This window comes from Eleutherodactylus coqui, chromosome 13 (genome assembly GCF_035609145.1).
Source record: "Eleutherodactylus coqui strain aEleCoq1 chromosome 13, aEleCoq1.hap1, whole genome shotgun sequence".
Taxonomy (NCBI): domain Eukaryota; kingdom Metazoa; phylum Chordata; class Amphibia; order Anura; family Eleutherodactylidae; genus Eleutherodactylus; species Eleutherodactylus coqui.
The window spans coordinates 116,667,188-116,681,948 of NC_089849.1; the positions used below are offsets into that span (position 1 = coordinate 116,667,188).

The 14,761-nt window shown below is 45.2% G+C and overlaps 1 protein-coding gene across 2 annotated transcripts in view; it reads left to right on the forward strand.

Moving 5' to 3' along the window:
- Positions 1–14,458, forward strand: part of KIF19 (kinesin family member 19) — a 60,994-nt gene extending 46,536 nt beyond the window's left edge. For both annotated transcript variants that reach the window (XM_066587892.1, XM_066587891.1), the window contains exons 13-20: positions 4,875–5,145; positions 6,009–6,130; positions 6,309–6,478; positions 7,296–7,401; positions 8,442–8,526; positions 10,396–10,793; positions 11,170–11,320; positions 13,501–14,458. In XM_066587892.1, the coding sequence (XP_066443989.1) occupies positions 4,875–5,145; positions 6,009–6,130; positions 6,309–6,478; positions 7,296–7,401; positions 8,442–8,526; positions 10,396–10,793; positions 11,170–11,320; positions 13,501–13,664 (1,467 nt within the window). In that variant the 3' untranslated portion in view covers positions 13,665–14,458. The remainder of the gene's footprint in view (positions 1–4,874; positions 5,146–6,008; positions 6,131–6,308; positions 6,479–7,295; positions 7,402–8,441; positions 8,527–10,395; positions 10,794–11,169; positions 11,321–13,500) is intronic.
- Positions 14,459–14,761: the final 303 nt, after the last annotated feature.

The window sequence follows — 14,761 nt, forward strand, 5'->3', positions numbered from 1 at the left end:
AAAAGTTTTGCATATCCTAGCGATTCTGACATTGTTTTTTCGCCACTTGTTGTACTTCATTTAGGCGGAAAAAAAAGACCGATAGAATTTGTGTTCATTTATTAAAAGCGCCAAAATTGGGAAAATTTTGAAAAAAATCGTCATTTTTTCACATTTCCAACTGCAATATCTCAAATATGTGCAAACATAATATAGAAATTTTTGCTAAGATATATATTTCCATCCATTTACTTTATTTTGGGCGCACATTGGAAAAACTTTTTGTTAACCATTTAGGAGACGTACAAATTTAACATTACTTTTCAGCATTTTGAGGAACACTTTGTTTTCCTACACCAAGCCAAGATTGGAAAGGCTCATAGGAGTCAAAATGATAGATACCCCCACAAGTGACCCCATTTTAAAAACTACACCCCTTAACGTATTTACTGAGGGCGTCAGGAGGATTTTAACCCCACAGGTTTTTTTTAGGAGTCAATGCAATTTAGAAGAGAAAAACTAAAATTTCATATTTTTGCAAATATGCCATTTTAAAGACAGGAATTTTTTCTGTAGTACACATGAAAATGAGGATTTGCACCCCAGAATGGATACCCCTATTTGTCCCATGCTCAGAAACATACCCATTGTGGTCCTAGTATTACGTCTGTATGCACAATGTTGCCCAAAATGAAAGGAGCAATCGGTGGCTTTCGGAACAGAAATTTTGCTAGAAGGAGATTTAGTCCCCATTGCCCACTTGTAGAGCCATTGAGTGACCAAAACGATGGAGAACCCCGACAAGTGACCCCATTTTGAAAAGTAGACCCCTTAACGAATTTATCTAGGGTTACGATGACTTTTTTTACTTCAAAGTTTTTGAATGAATCTAAGCCAAGCAGAAGGAAAAAATTATGATTTTCATTTTTTTGGCAATTGTGTCAATTTAAAAACAGTTTTTTTTTTCCAGTGTACATAGTAATGAAGACGTTCACCCCAAAATGGATCCCCCCGTTTGTCCCGTGTTCAGAAACATACCCATTGTGGCCCTAATCTACTTAAAGGAAACATGGCTAGGCCTGTAATGGAGGGAATGCCCGCTGGATTTCAGGGTACAACTGAATAAATTCCAGGCCCCATTGCCCACTTATATGGAAAAAAAATTGACTTCCTAAAAATAAGCCCCCCACCCTCCCCCGCCATCCCCATTTTTTGGCATTCCCTAAATAATAGATAAAAGTAATAATATAAACTGCGTTTTATGTCCGAAGACAGGGGTAATTATGGAGGCTGGTTGGAATGGGCACATGGGACAAGAAAACCGGGCATCCCCCTTCCTCTCATGCTTTTTGGGGGGTATTTTGTGACCTCAGCGGCGGGGATGGGGTGTAAAAAGTGGCCCTCTGTGAGGCTTTGTAATCTTGCTGCGGTGCAGCGGTCTCACACAGAAGGTGCTCAACAAGCTGCTCCTGGAACTGCATGAAGGCGAGCGTTCCTGGGGCTTCTTGTAAATTACGGATTACAGGTAGCGGTCTGAATAACGCCGGGCTCACGCGGCCGTATGCAGAATCCACTTGTGGAGGCCCGCAGTGGATTCCAGCTGTGAGCCCGGCTGTGACCCTGTGTACAGGCACGTAATGTACTGCGCATAACTGCGTACTCACACAGGCGGTCACGCGCAGTACACCGTTGTTTGTTTTTATTTCCCGCGCCGTCGCTTAGAGATGACTCGGGTACGCGCAGCCCGTACACAATGTGTTTGCATATGGGGTGCGGGTATATCCGCAGTCATAGAGCATAATGGGCTCTAGGTCGCAGATATTCGCGGTAAAATATAGCATGCCGTGTTCTGTTTCTGCGAGTGGATTCCGTAATTCCAACCCACTAATTGGGGGGAATTGTGTAATCCAGTGCATGCGATTGATCCGTGGATTACAGCTGATCAAGCGCATGCAGAACCCATAATTCCTCTCCGGTCTTGTGTGACCGGCCTAATGTTAGATCGCTACTTTATCACGTGACCGGGGACCGCTCAACGAGGTCTCCGGTCACTGCTCCAAGCACTCAGCGACCGTTGGTCGCTGGGAGCAAGGAGATTTAACATTTCCTGGGCTCCCCGGCTCCTGCGAATGTGTCCGGCATTTTGCCGGCGGGCGCATGCGCAGCAGCCGGAAGGGTCCATGGAGGATAATCGCATCTGGATTCAAATGCGGAAGCCTCCGAGAAGATGTTTCATCTCCTCTCACCAATCGCATCGGTGAGGGGAGATGAAACTGCCACTTTTTTAAGAACTTTTACGTGATCGCCATTATGCATTGGATAACGGCGATCACGTGACCAGTAACCGTATACCGTGGCTCCCCGTGACATCTCCAGGCTCTTGGCTACCTTTGGAAGCCAGGAGCAGGGAGATTTTAAATTTCTTGGGCAATATTTCACTTTTGCGCATGCGTCCGCCATCATGCTGACGGGCGCATGCGCAGAAGCTGGGGTAAGGTCCGCCGATGAACATCCCATCAGGGAACAAATCCGGGACCTTGGGTACGTAATTTCATCCCCCCTTACGGATACGATCCGTAAGGGGAGATGAAACTTTAACTTTTTAAACTTTTAACTTTTTTTTTTTTTTTACTTTTTAACTTTATATGATCACCGTTATCCGATGGATAACGGTGATCATATGACTGGAAACCGCATAGCGCTGTCCCCAGTCATATCTCCCTGCACTCGGCTAACTGTGACAGCCGGGTGCAGGGAGATTTTGAATTTGCCAGGCTCGCCAGCCTTCTGCGCATGCGCACCACATTGGCGCATGCGCAGAAGCCAGCAGGGGGTCTGAAGACCGGCCGGAGGACATGGAGGAAGCGGGGTGAGTATTTTCACCTCCCCCCATGGATCCGATCCATGAGGGGAGGTGAAGCTTTTCTTTTTTTACGCTTTTCTTTACTTTTCCGCGATCGCCGTTATCCATTGGATAACGGCGATCGCGGTACCGGGGACCGCTCACCGCGGTCCCCGCTGACATCTCATGCCTCCCAGCTACCTACAGGAGCCGGGAGCCAGGAGATTTTAAATTTCCCGCGCCGCCAGGCCTTCTGCGCATGCGACTGACGTAATGCCGCCTGGCACGCATGCGCAGAAGGATGGCTACGGGGCCCGAAGCATCGGGAGAGCGGGGAGCAGTGCAGCGGACCTCTGTGAGTAATTTCAGCTGCCCTGATGGATCCGATCCATCAGGACAGCTGAATCTTCAACTTTTTTTGTACTTTTATTTACTTGGCCAGTGGATAGCGCCGATCGCAATGCCGGGGGGAGGTCCCCGCAGCCCGGGATGACAGCTCCATGCTATCGGCGACCTGCGGACACCGACAGCATGGAGCTGTCACGTCCAGAGCCCGAGGGGCTTTATTCTCTGCAGGACACATGTTTTTACTTTCTCAGAGAATAAAGCCCACTTGAGCAGGACGTAAAAACACTATGGGCTGGTCGTTAAGGGGTTAAACTTTCATTTCTGGAATAGTCCCTTGACAAAAAAGTGATCATAGAGTGCAACGGATGCTGGGGCCCCAGAAATCAGCTTTAAACTGGCAGCGAGTGGTCGGTTTCCCTGCAGCGCCACCTCGGGGGAAATTAAGTATTACACAGCATTAAATTGATTTCAGTGACAGTTGTGCCTGGTGCCTGCACTTACAAGCGCCGGCCACTACATGGAAGTTGGCGCAGAGGCTTCAGCTCCAACCTCTGTTGTTGCGGCTCTGACAGCAGGCGCCCGCACAGCTGATCGGTCGGGGTCCCGAGCGGCAGACCCTGGTCAATCAACGATTGATGACCTATCCTGATGGTAGGTCATCAATAGTATTTATGCTTGGAAAACCCCTTTAAGCATTGCGCAGTGCACATTCAAATCGATGGATTGTCTATGCAATACAGGACAGGATAGGTTCTCCAAAGCGAGAGACACTCTTTGTAACCTCTCTTTCCCCTGGCCAAGAGTTGAGGATCCTAAACAGATGACCTACCCTTCTATTAAAGCTCAAATAAATGACTTAAGTGATTTCATCCCATTTCGTGGGAGGGATTTTCACGCCTGCAAAACGGGACGAAGTGAAAACATTGATTTCAATGGCATTGTTTTCACAAGTGTCATTCTTCAGCATTAATACTACGCACACGAAAAGATAGGGCTTGGCATAACTTTCCCGCACATAGTTTTTCTACATGCAAGAAAAGATAGGGCAGGACCTATCTTCCTGCTCTTTCTTTTTCGACCCGTGCGCAATAGCGCAAAATTTGAACTGTCAAAACCCAAAAGAATTTTGACTGGTTCATGTGCTAATATGGTCTGTATCGACGAGAGTTTTTGCATATACGCATTTCAGTTTAAGCCCTTGACCCAGAACTTCTTAATCGAGTGAATGAAAATAATATTTCTAAATTGGACAACCGCTATAAAGAATACGTACACAACCACCTCTTCTTGCTAACCTACACGCCCATCGGGGAACGCTTTGGCCGGCCAGACATTTCCCATGGGTCCATCACATGTAATATTACATGGCAGCAATTCAGATGAATCCACCGAAGTAAGAGCTGCTCTTACGAAGAGTCTCCCCATCCTGGTGGGTCCTGAGCTAGGGATCCCCACTATGCTGAAATAGGGCATAGGGACAGGGGATGACTTGTAAGACAACCCCTTTAAGGACAATGCTCTGTAATGATAAAAGCCAAGGATGCTCTGTGAAGATTTACACAGAATGTATCTGGGGGGGCAGAAGGATCTGCTCTCTATAAACCATACAGCCGAATGGAGACGAATTCATTGTACATAATAATACGCCATATCGTGTGTGTCTGTTGGGATAGAGTCTGACCTTCAGGTTCTATTATGCCTTCAGATGGAATTGGAGAAGCGATTTAAAGAAATCCGGCAACGAGCAAGGAGACTGGAGGAGATTTTACCAAAACGAATCAGCTCGGAGGAGCAGAGAGAGGTCTTAAGCCTCTTGTGTAAAATTCATGAACTAGAGATTGACAATACGGAAATGCAGTCCCATGCATTGCTCAAGGACAACATGATCCGGCAGAAGAACTACATGGTACAGAAATTCGAGCAACATCGGTGTCTATGTGATGAGATCATCAAGCAGCAGAGACGCATCATCATTGGTAAGAACTCCTATTAGGTTCTGAATACAAATGAAGCCAATTCCCCTAATGAAGACCTGTCACAGAGTGTTAAGGCAGCAGAAATGCAGACCTAAGCTCTCGCTCACGACCTGAAGGTTCAGGTAGCCGGCTGAAGGTTGACTCAGCCTTCCATCCTTCGAGGTCGGTATAATGAGTACCCAGCTTGCTGGGGGGTAATAAATAAATTATCTTTAAGCGCTGTGGAATGAGTTGGCGCTAAACAAATAACAAGATTTAATTTTTTTTAATCCAACCACCAGGACAGGGTGTATTCCTTTGCAGCCACATCTCCACTGATTTCTCTGGTGGTTTCATTTATTTATTTTTTTCAGTCCCAGTACCATCCCCCCCAACCACCACCACCATCCCATCACTGCCCACTTCCCCACTCCCACTGCCCATAGTCACCCCAGTGAATTTTCAAGCCTGACATTCGTTCAGCACCCAGTGTTAGTGGATGGCATGATGTTTGTTTGGCACTGGGTGATGGAGACCATTCACTTGACAGTACACTAGCATTGTGCTTGGAAAGTAACTGGAGTAATTGCGAGTGAATGCGGACACTACAGAAAATAATCATCAGAAAATCAGTGAAGACACAGGTATAAAGGGTATGCAGCCCATCCCACTGGTCAGAAATCAGTGCAGGTCCTATTTAATGCGCATGTTCTCCTTTGATCAACCAAAACGGTTAGTAATGAGTAGATCTTCTGTCTTAGGTAGACAATCTCAAGTGACTAAATACATTTTATTGGATGTTTCTGAAAGTTACTTATAGCCTTTTACCTGATAGGTGGTGGGTCCTTCTTATATTTTCTCCTAAATGGTCCCTCTATTTGTAGACCACAATCTGACTGTCCCTCACCGCCTCGAGGATTTGTATGAGCTCTACCTTCGAGAGCTGGAAGATGGCACATTGGACCGCATAACCATAATTGACAGAGCTTCTGTTATGGCCCTAAAAGTAAGTAAAGCTAAGCCATTTTAACTCATAGGAAATTGTCATAAAGCTTCTTCCTTTCAGTCCACCACTATTGAAGAGATCTGAAATTCCTTCTACAACATCTTGTAATGCCATATGACTTTGTAATTTGCTTTGTGCTTCCCATGGACTTAAATTCTTATTTTTTCATACTGTGCAGGATAGCCAGAACTCTTTGCCGAAAATCCCTCCAATCACAGCAGAAGAGACATCCCAAGAACCGGACTCGGACCAAGAGAGTGTGCGGACATTTGGATCAGACAACAGGAATATGAACCATAGAGAATCCTACAGGAGAATGCTTCCTCGATTACTGTCGGAAACAGAGAGGTTGGAGACTAAATATATGCCACAGACTTGATAGGCTTCTAGTTTTTCATAAGTATTTGGGCAGTCTGGTATTGCCCAACGGAGCAGCAACTAAAGTTGCCTATAAAGCTTCGATAACTGTTGGCTGAACACTCCTTCAGCAAACAACTATTTTCCCTGCACCCCGTATACACAGGAACACTTGGTTTGGATCAGCATATATGTGTTTTCAATGAGCTTGGAGGAGTAAGCTGCTGCCGGACACCTCTAGCGGAGGCTTATCTCCAGGTACAACAAAAGGAATGGGACTTTAAATTCAGTGTGCCCGATCTTTCTTTTTCCTGACATCATCTGTTGGGGAAATTGGGAGGCCGCCATATACATGTGATAGTCATCTGGTCTCCCTAAAATAGGCAGGCTCAGATCCTCCTCATGCAGTGATGGGACCTATTGAAGTTCTCAGTTGATGTTTAGCTGGTCAGTTGGTTGAGTAGGGCACAGGGATGTCACTAGTTCCTGCTATGAAGCCCAAGGGAAGCCAGTTGGTCCACCAATTTGCCATTAGCTCATTGGAAAGGTGGGGCAATTAATCTAGAATGCAAAAAAACTAGACTTAGCGTGAAGTCAATGGCGTTGAGCTGCACACACAACCTGAGGACAGAACTGTCACTGTTTATAGTCATTGTTAGCCATATTTCTTCCATTCCACTTATTGAGAGACCGAATGCACATTTTTATAGTATTTTTTAGTATTTTTCCAGCATCTGTTTAAGCTGGTGACTTTTATCTAAAGCGAAGAGATTTATCCTTTTATATTATGTCTTCTCTCTCTCACCAGTGATGCAAATAAAGTCTTTAAAACCAGTCCCCGTGCCCGCCACTTTAAAAAATCCACAGTGGTGACTCCACCTCCAATACACCTGAATGGGATGATCAGCAAAGAAGTAAGAAGCTTGTTTTTTTTTTTATTTCTGGTGTTGCTTATATATGCCTGCTGTACATTTGGGCAGTAATGTGTTACTTTTTTTTTTTTAATTAAACCATCTGATTTTTATTAGGAGAAATGGCATACACTTTTACAAGAACACAGCCTTAAAGGGGTTGTCTCGCGAAAGCAAGTGGGGTTATACACTTCTGTATGGCCATATTAATGCACTTTGTAATATACATCGTGCATTAAATATGAGCCATACAGAAGTTATTCACTTACCTTCCCTGCGCTGGCGTCCCCGTCTCCATGGCTCCGTCTAACTTCAGCGTTTAATTGCCCGATTAGACGCGCTTGCGCAGAAGGGTCTTCTGCCTTCCGCTCGGTCTGGCTTGGGCGGCGTTCTGGCTCCGCCCCTTCTACGCATCACCGCGTAGCTCCGCCCCGTCACGTGTGCTGATTCCAGCCAATCAGGAGGCTGGAATCGGCACACATGACGGGGCGGAGCTACACGATGACCCGTTGAAGGGGGTGGAGCCAGAACGCAGCTGCTGCCGGACAGACCCGAAGGCAGAAGACCCTTCTGCGCAAGCGCGTCTAATCGGGCGATTAGACGCTGAAGTTAGACGGAGCCATGGAGACGGGGACGCCAGCGCAGGGAAGGTAAGTGAATAACTTTTGTATGGCTCATATTTAATGCACGATGTATATTACAAAGTGCATTAATATGGCCATACAGAAGTGTATAACCCCACTTGCTTTCGCGAGACAACCCCTTTAATTGCTGCAGAGACTCTTAAATTCACCAAAAAAGTCAACAACCTTTCATGTCCTTACAGTGGCGCTACAGAGTAATTTGGACCATTGCTGCTGGATTCTCACAAATTACAGTTGATCACTGTTGGTCCCAGCAGTGAAATCATCTAATTATTATGAAAGAGATTTCCATAGAGGACAACCCCTCTAAGGCCTATTAGAAAGATGATTAAGTGTATGTATGATTCCAATTATAAAAAGTTTGTTGCAATTTATTTTAATCTTTTATGTTTTTTTCAGTCTTTATCACGTGACGATCTAGTGAAAAGCAGCCACATTAATTCCTCTCCTGACAACAGTGACAAGGTTGCCTTGACACGGAAAGGTAAGGGGCATCAAATGGGGAATTCAATGAATTCTCTGCTGTAAACAACTCTGTTACACTTAATCAAAGTGCCAAACCATTCCTATGGCATTGCACCTCCGAGTTGTGACACCCCCCAACTGCACATGACCCTGAAATCACTGTCTCCTCTGTGTTCCCCCCATTAACCACAACAGTACCAGACAACCACCTCCTATATTAGACGGTACAGTATACTGCTTCTCTATCGCAACATTCTCCGCCACCCACATATAGCATGCCTCATTCTACAGAGAAACATTGCTCCTCAGGAAGGAGAATAAGTGGGGAAGGGTCATATGATCATTGAAGACCACATGGCCCACTGTGTAGTATTCAGTTATGTCCATGCCCTGACATAATATGGCAATCCCTGGGATGTCTAATGCTAGAGATGCTACAGTAACTGGGTGCTCCATCTAACTACTAAAATTCTCAACAAATTACATTATCTAAAGGGGTATCTTCCAGTGATCATGTACTGTCTACTGGTGGTCTGGTCCTGGTTACAGTCTCAAAATTTCAACTATGGTTCCTCCAAGGCTCCTTAATCCCATGTGCAACGGCACGATATATATATATCTCCTGTGAGGGACTGCAAAAACGTGTACATAGGGCCGAGTTATAAACTATATACAATTTTCTCCCTACATGAAATAACTACTACTCCCCCTCATACCTGTTGTCAGTTCGTGACGCCGTTTCATACACCGGCATTCATACATGGTGCATTAATGACACTGGACAAGTGCATAGTACCTCGGGTCCTCCAGAACGGTGTAGGCCCGGCAAAACTTTACTAGTGACTTCATACGATACAACAGACTTCAGAATGCAGAGTTTACTGTACAGGAAAACTTAGTGAATATTCAGTAATACTTGACATGAAAGTCAATGGCCACAGAATGGCAGTAATGATCACCCCGCTCTTATAGACTTCGTCACGCGTGGGTGTCAGTTAAAGTTATATCACTATACGGTGATCCAGACTTCAGACGGCTGCATAGGAATCATAAACAGATTTAATATGATCTTCAGAGGTTCGGTAGGCCTCTGCACTTCTATTAGCTGTGTAACGTATAGTCGTCACTTGGAACGGTAGTTACTTACTATGGCTCTCTCTTTTGGTGGGACTTTTGGGGGTAAACATTTAGGCTCACTCACTTCCATGCGCTTCACATACGGTTGGGTAGTCTTTCCTTTTCCTCCATCTTCAGCTACACAAGAGCTGATGGTGCCCGCATGTGTCTCTGTGGTAGCAAACTCTCAGATGGTGGATGGGTGCTTCCTAGCAGACAAGATGGGCTCTCAGAACTCTCCTCTGGAACCCAATTGCTCATACTTATCGATTCATCCACACCCCATCACATTATACTGTAAGATAGATACATTCAACATGCAGCCAAGCTCACAGTCAATGATTCTAAGGTAGTTAACCCTTCAGATGCTGCAGCTGTGCAACACACATACAGAAAACAGACATGACCGTTTTGCACAGGGCATCCACATAAGACAAACATGTATGACAATTATGGAGGGGTCCAGAATGATGTTCTGGGACACTACTGCTGTGCAAGTCAAAAGGTGTAGTGTAGCTAGAGAGAAGGAAGTATTGACAGGAACGACAAGAGTCACAGGGGGCTCAGTGCTTCATACATAATCATGTCAGCGTTACCATAGAGAGGGAACTGTATCCCCTACATTACAGAATACACCACTATGTAATGCCACTCTTGGGTCCCATTGTAAAAAATAACAGGATCTTGTTTTTGGAATGATTTTGTAAAAAAAAATGTTGTGGTGACCTGCTGAGGAAATTTATTTTTATTTTATTTTATTTTTTTCAATTAGAGAAGAAAGAGATCCTAAGCAGCATTAAAAGTATTTCAGTGAAGGCAGCCCGGAGACGTTCTCGAGTTATAGAGGCTGATCGCCTACAACCACTTCAACCTATGAAAGAGAGGAGTAACTTGTCAGTCCATTCTCTAAGCGAGAGTGAAGACAATCCTTTCAGAGATCAGCAAATACCAAGCTCTCCACTCCACCATGCCGTCAGTGAAGACAACATTTCCACCAGCACTGGGGAGATGGTGACAACCCTAGGAAGAGACAACCAACGCAGACATTCCCCAGGCCTTTGGAACCAAGCACAAAAGAAAGGAGCCCAAAAGTTGGAGAAAAGCGAGGAGTCTTTAGAAGTTAAACGCAGAAAGAAGAGGTCACGGTCATTTGAAGTCACTGGGCAAGGGGTAAGTGCATGCAAAATGTGACAGGATCGATTTTAGAGAAAATGGGACCTTGGGCAAAAAGCAAAGTGTCCACTCTTCGTCAAGATTAGACAACTTTTCTGTGAAGGGTAGAGAAGAATTATTTATAAATAGGTATAGGAAATTCAAAGGCCCAATGGTTTTGTGGGTCCTATCCCAACAAGGGGAAGGAGATAGGAACCCTGAGCAATTTCCTAGCTTGCCACCCCTGAAATTGGTCCTGCCTAGTGTATAGTATACTTGTAGAAAGTGTTACTTATTTTCATTAGTCAGACGTTGGACTACTGTTGAAATTGCCTTAAAGCACTACCCCACAGGAAGGGAATGTTCTTATTTATTGTCCCTTTTGTTTGTGCAGCTGGTGAGACCGAAGAACAATCCCTCTCGAAACAGAACCCTCGAGAGCAATTCAGACCACAGGATCCAAAATAACATCCCTCAGAACATCAATAGCCGCGGGAAAATTGTGCTACCTATAGCACATGTCAAACTTCCTCAGAACCAAGCTGGTGAGTCTCCTCTAGAGTTTATGTACAAATACATGGGCTTTTGAGGACATATGAATTTAAGAAATGGGGTACCCAACTCGCGGCACACCTCTATGAGCCAGAACTTATAGACGATCAACTGTCTGTTGGTGTATTGGAGAGTAATGAGCTCTGTTGATATCTACATATATAGGTTCACTACTTGTCCTCATCTTCTGCATGGAGGCACAAGTGCAAGCTATGGGCCTCCACACCTACTTTGTTGTCTGCTAAGACAAAGTTAAAGGGGTTGTCCCGCGAAAGAAAGTGGGGTTATACACTTCTGTATGGCCATATTAATGCACTTTGTAATGTACATCGTGCATTAATTATGAGCCATACAGAAGTTATTCACTTACCTGCTCCGTTGCTAGCGTCCTCGTCTCCATGGCTCCGTCTAATTTCAGCATCTAATCGCCCGATTAGACGCGCTTGCGCAGTCCGGTCTTCTCCCTGGTGAATGGGGCCGCTCGTGCCGGAGAGCTGGTCCTCGTAGCTCCGCCCCATCACGTGTGCCGATTCCAGCCAATCAGGAGGCTGGAATCGGCAATGGACCGCACAGAGCCCACGGTGCACCATGGGAGAATACCCGCGGTGCATCGTGGGTGAAGATCCCGGCGGCCATCTTGCTAAGGTAAGGAAGAAGTCGCCGCAGCGCGGGGATTCGGGTAAGTACTAAACGTTTTTTTTTTTAACACATGCATTGGGTTTGTCTCGCGCCGAACGGGGGGCCTATTGAAAAAAAACCAAAACGTTTCGGCGCGGGACAACCCCTTTAATTGACCTGTGTGTCCAAGTAACTGAAACTTGTGTGACTAGGTTAAAGAAGAATTCCACCTGTAGGAGAGTCAGCTTTCTTGTCTGCCTGTTTCTTACACTTGATAACCCTGTAAAGGCTATAATATTAACATGTACATGACAGTCACAGACTGTCAAGATGCTTCTTGTACTTGTTGAGAAGAAATCAGATGTATTAACTGTCTAATGAGTAAATAGAACACTAGCTGAAGAAACAAGATATGTGACTACAGATCTTGTAGCAGGCACTTTACTCATACAGCATTATAACTGGCTAATACAACATGAGTGACAGTGGAGCAGTAAGGAGAATGTACAGCGGGGGACGTAAACAGGAATGTTGCTACATGGTCTGCAGAGGTCTTGATAACACATGGGCCCTGATGCCCGAATGGGCCTAGAGGCTTCTTTGCCAGATAAGAAGTATTATGAATAGAGATGAGCGAACGTACTCGTCCGAGTAATGTGCTTTATCCGAGTACCGCTGTGCTCGTCCTGAAAGATTCGGGGCGCTCCGCTGCTGACAGGTGAGTCGCAGCGGGGAGCGGGGCAGAGCGGGCGGGAGAGAAGGAGAGAAAGATCTCCCCTCCGTTCCTCCCCGCTCTCCCCTGCAGCTCCCCGCTCCGCAGCGCGTCCCGAATCTTTCAAGATGAGTACAGCGGTACTCGGATAAAGCACATTACTCGGACGAGTAGTGCTTATCCGAGAACGTTTGCTCATCTCTAATTATGAACAAAACCTGAAAGGTAAGGGACCCTATTACAGATTTTGCATTGTGGCCCAGCAGCTTCAAGATTGGATGTAAACCTTTGTATGTAAACAATGCAGTCTACAGTACTTGGGACACAAGCGTGATGCATAATTATTAGAGATGAACGAGCATACTCGATAAAGCAAACTACTCGAGCGAGTAGAGCCTTATTAGAGTACCTGCCCGCTCGCCTCTAAAGATTCGGCTGCCGGCAGGGGGCGGGGAGCGGCGGGGGAGAGTGGGGAGGAACAGAGGGGGGAGATCCCTCTCTCCATCTCTCCCCCCCGCTCCCCCCTGCTCACCGCCGCAACTCACCTGTCACCCACGCCGGCACCCGAATCATTAGAGACGAGCAGGTAGGTACTCGAATAAGGCACTACTCGCTCGAGTAGTTTGCCTTATCGAGTATGCTCGCTCATCTCTAATAATTAGTATAGCGGCAGAAGAACCGTGGGAATAATTACGTTTTTGCTTAGTATGGGTACACCCTTTCTTGGGATCAGTGGATGTCTCAATGGTTTTTCCCCGTTGATCAGACATAGCATATACAATCAACACGCCATATAAACTTCTAGTTTGAAACCCCATTTAATGTTGTTTTTAATCTACACAGGAAACCTGGCTAAAACTGGAGACCATCTAGGAACAGTATCCCAACACAACCAACCTGGCAATGCCAAGAAGCAAATTTCCACCAATCAGCGCCCAAGATTCAGCTACAACACTGGAAACACAGGTGGCATCAATGGGAAGGAGATACGAGTACGGAGATATTAATGGTGTTGGAGCAGTTCCATGAGGCCAAGCAAGTTGTCCTAATACAAGTCTTTGATTCGACATTGCACCTCTGGAAACGTTTGACTGCTAAACTTTGCCGAAGGTAGAAGTGACAAAACATAATTTTGTCACCAATAAGGACATTTTTTATTCCCAAAGGTATTTTTTACAATTCCTTGCCCTGACAGAACGGTATATCTCTGGTCTTTTGCTCTGGGGATACCAATTCCTGAAATATCTAAATGTCACTTTGGTACCCGCAGAGATTGTTACTTGCTGCTATGTAGAGTTGACCGATGATTCTGTTCCATAGAGTGCCTGCTTCTCATTGGATATCGAAATAATTGTCAGGCAAAGTGAATACTTTATACAAAAATCTAGAACGCATCAGATTTTCCTCTTTGTAGATCTCTTGTGCACTTTTTGTATTATCGCTGGATTATTCCATGTCGACTGCTGTCACACCTTCAATATTGGACACTATGGGCATTATGGTATTATCAAGAGAACCAAGGTTTTCGTGCTGTGGGCCTCTGTGACAATGTGTTGGAGAGAACGCAATCCCAAGACGATGTAATTGAGCGTCTTATATATGCAATGGACTAAGTCCTGAGGAGGTGACAATTAGGTATAATACTGGTAACCTGTGGCTGAATTCCTCTGCAGGGTCTATAAAACCTTTGGTACTATGCAAATTTAATATAACCTTGCTGTGAAATGTCTACTTTTTTGTTCAGTGGACATTGAAACAATAACTAATATAGGATTATGCTAATTATAACCCAATTGACTCATATACATTTCCTCTTATTTTACATACATTGTGAAAGTATTTAAGTGGAGGGTTGGTAAATATTGACCCGGGGGGAAGGGGCCAAATCTCCTAGTATGGTCGCATGTTCTTCTGTATGCATAGTTAGGCAATGATGACTGGTACTGAATGAATGAGGTTAAGTGTATTTTCTTGGTGTCATTTGCTACTACGTAGTAATGTTTGAGTATGACATTCTTAGCACCGGGCATTTGGAGCCCCTACCCCAAATCCTAGGCCTAAATTACATCTTAAACTCTAAACCACCCTATATGCTTGGGTATTG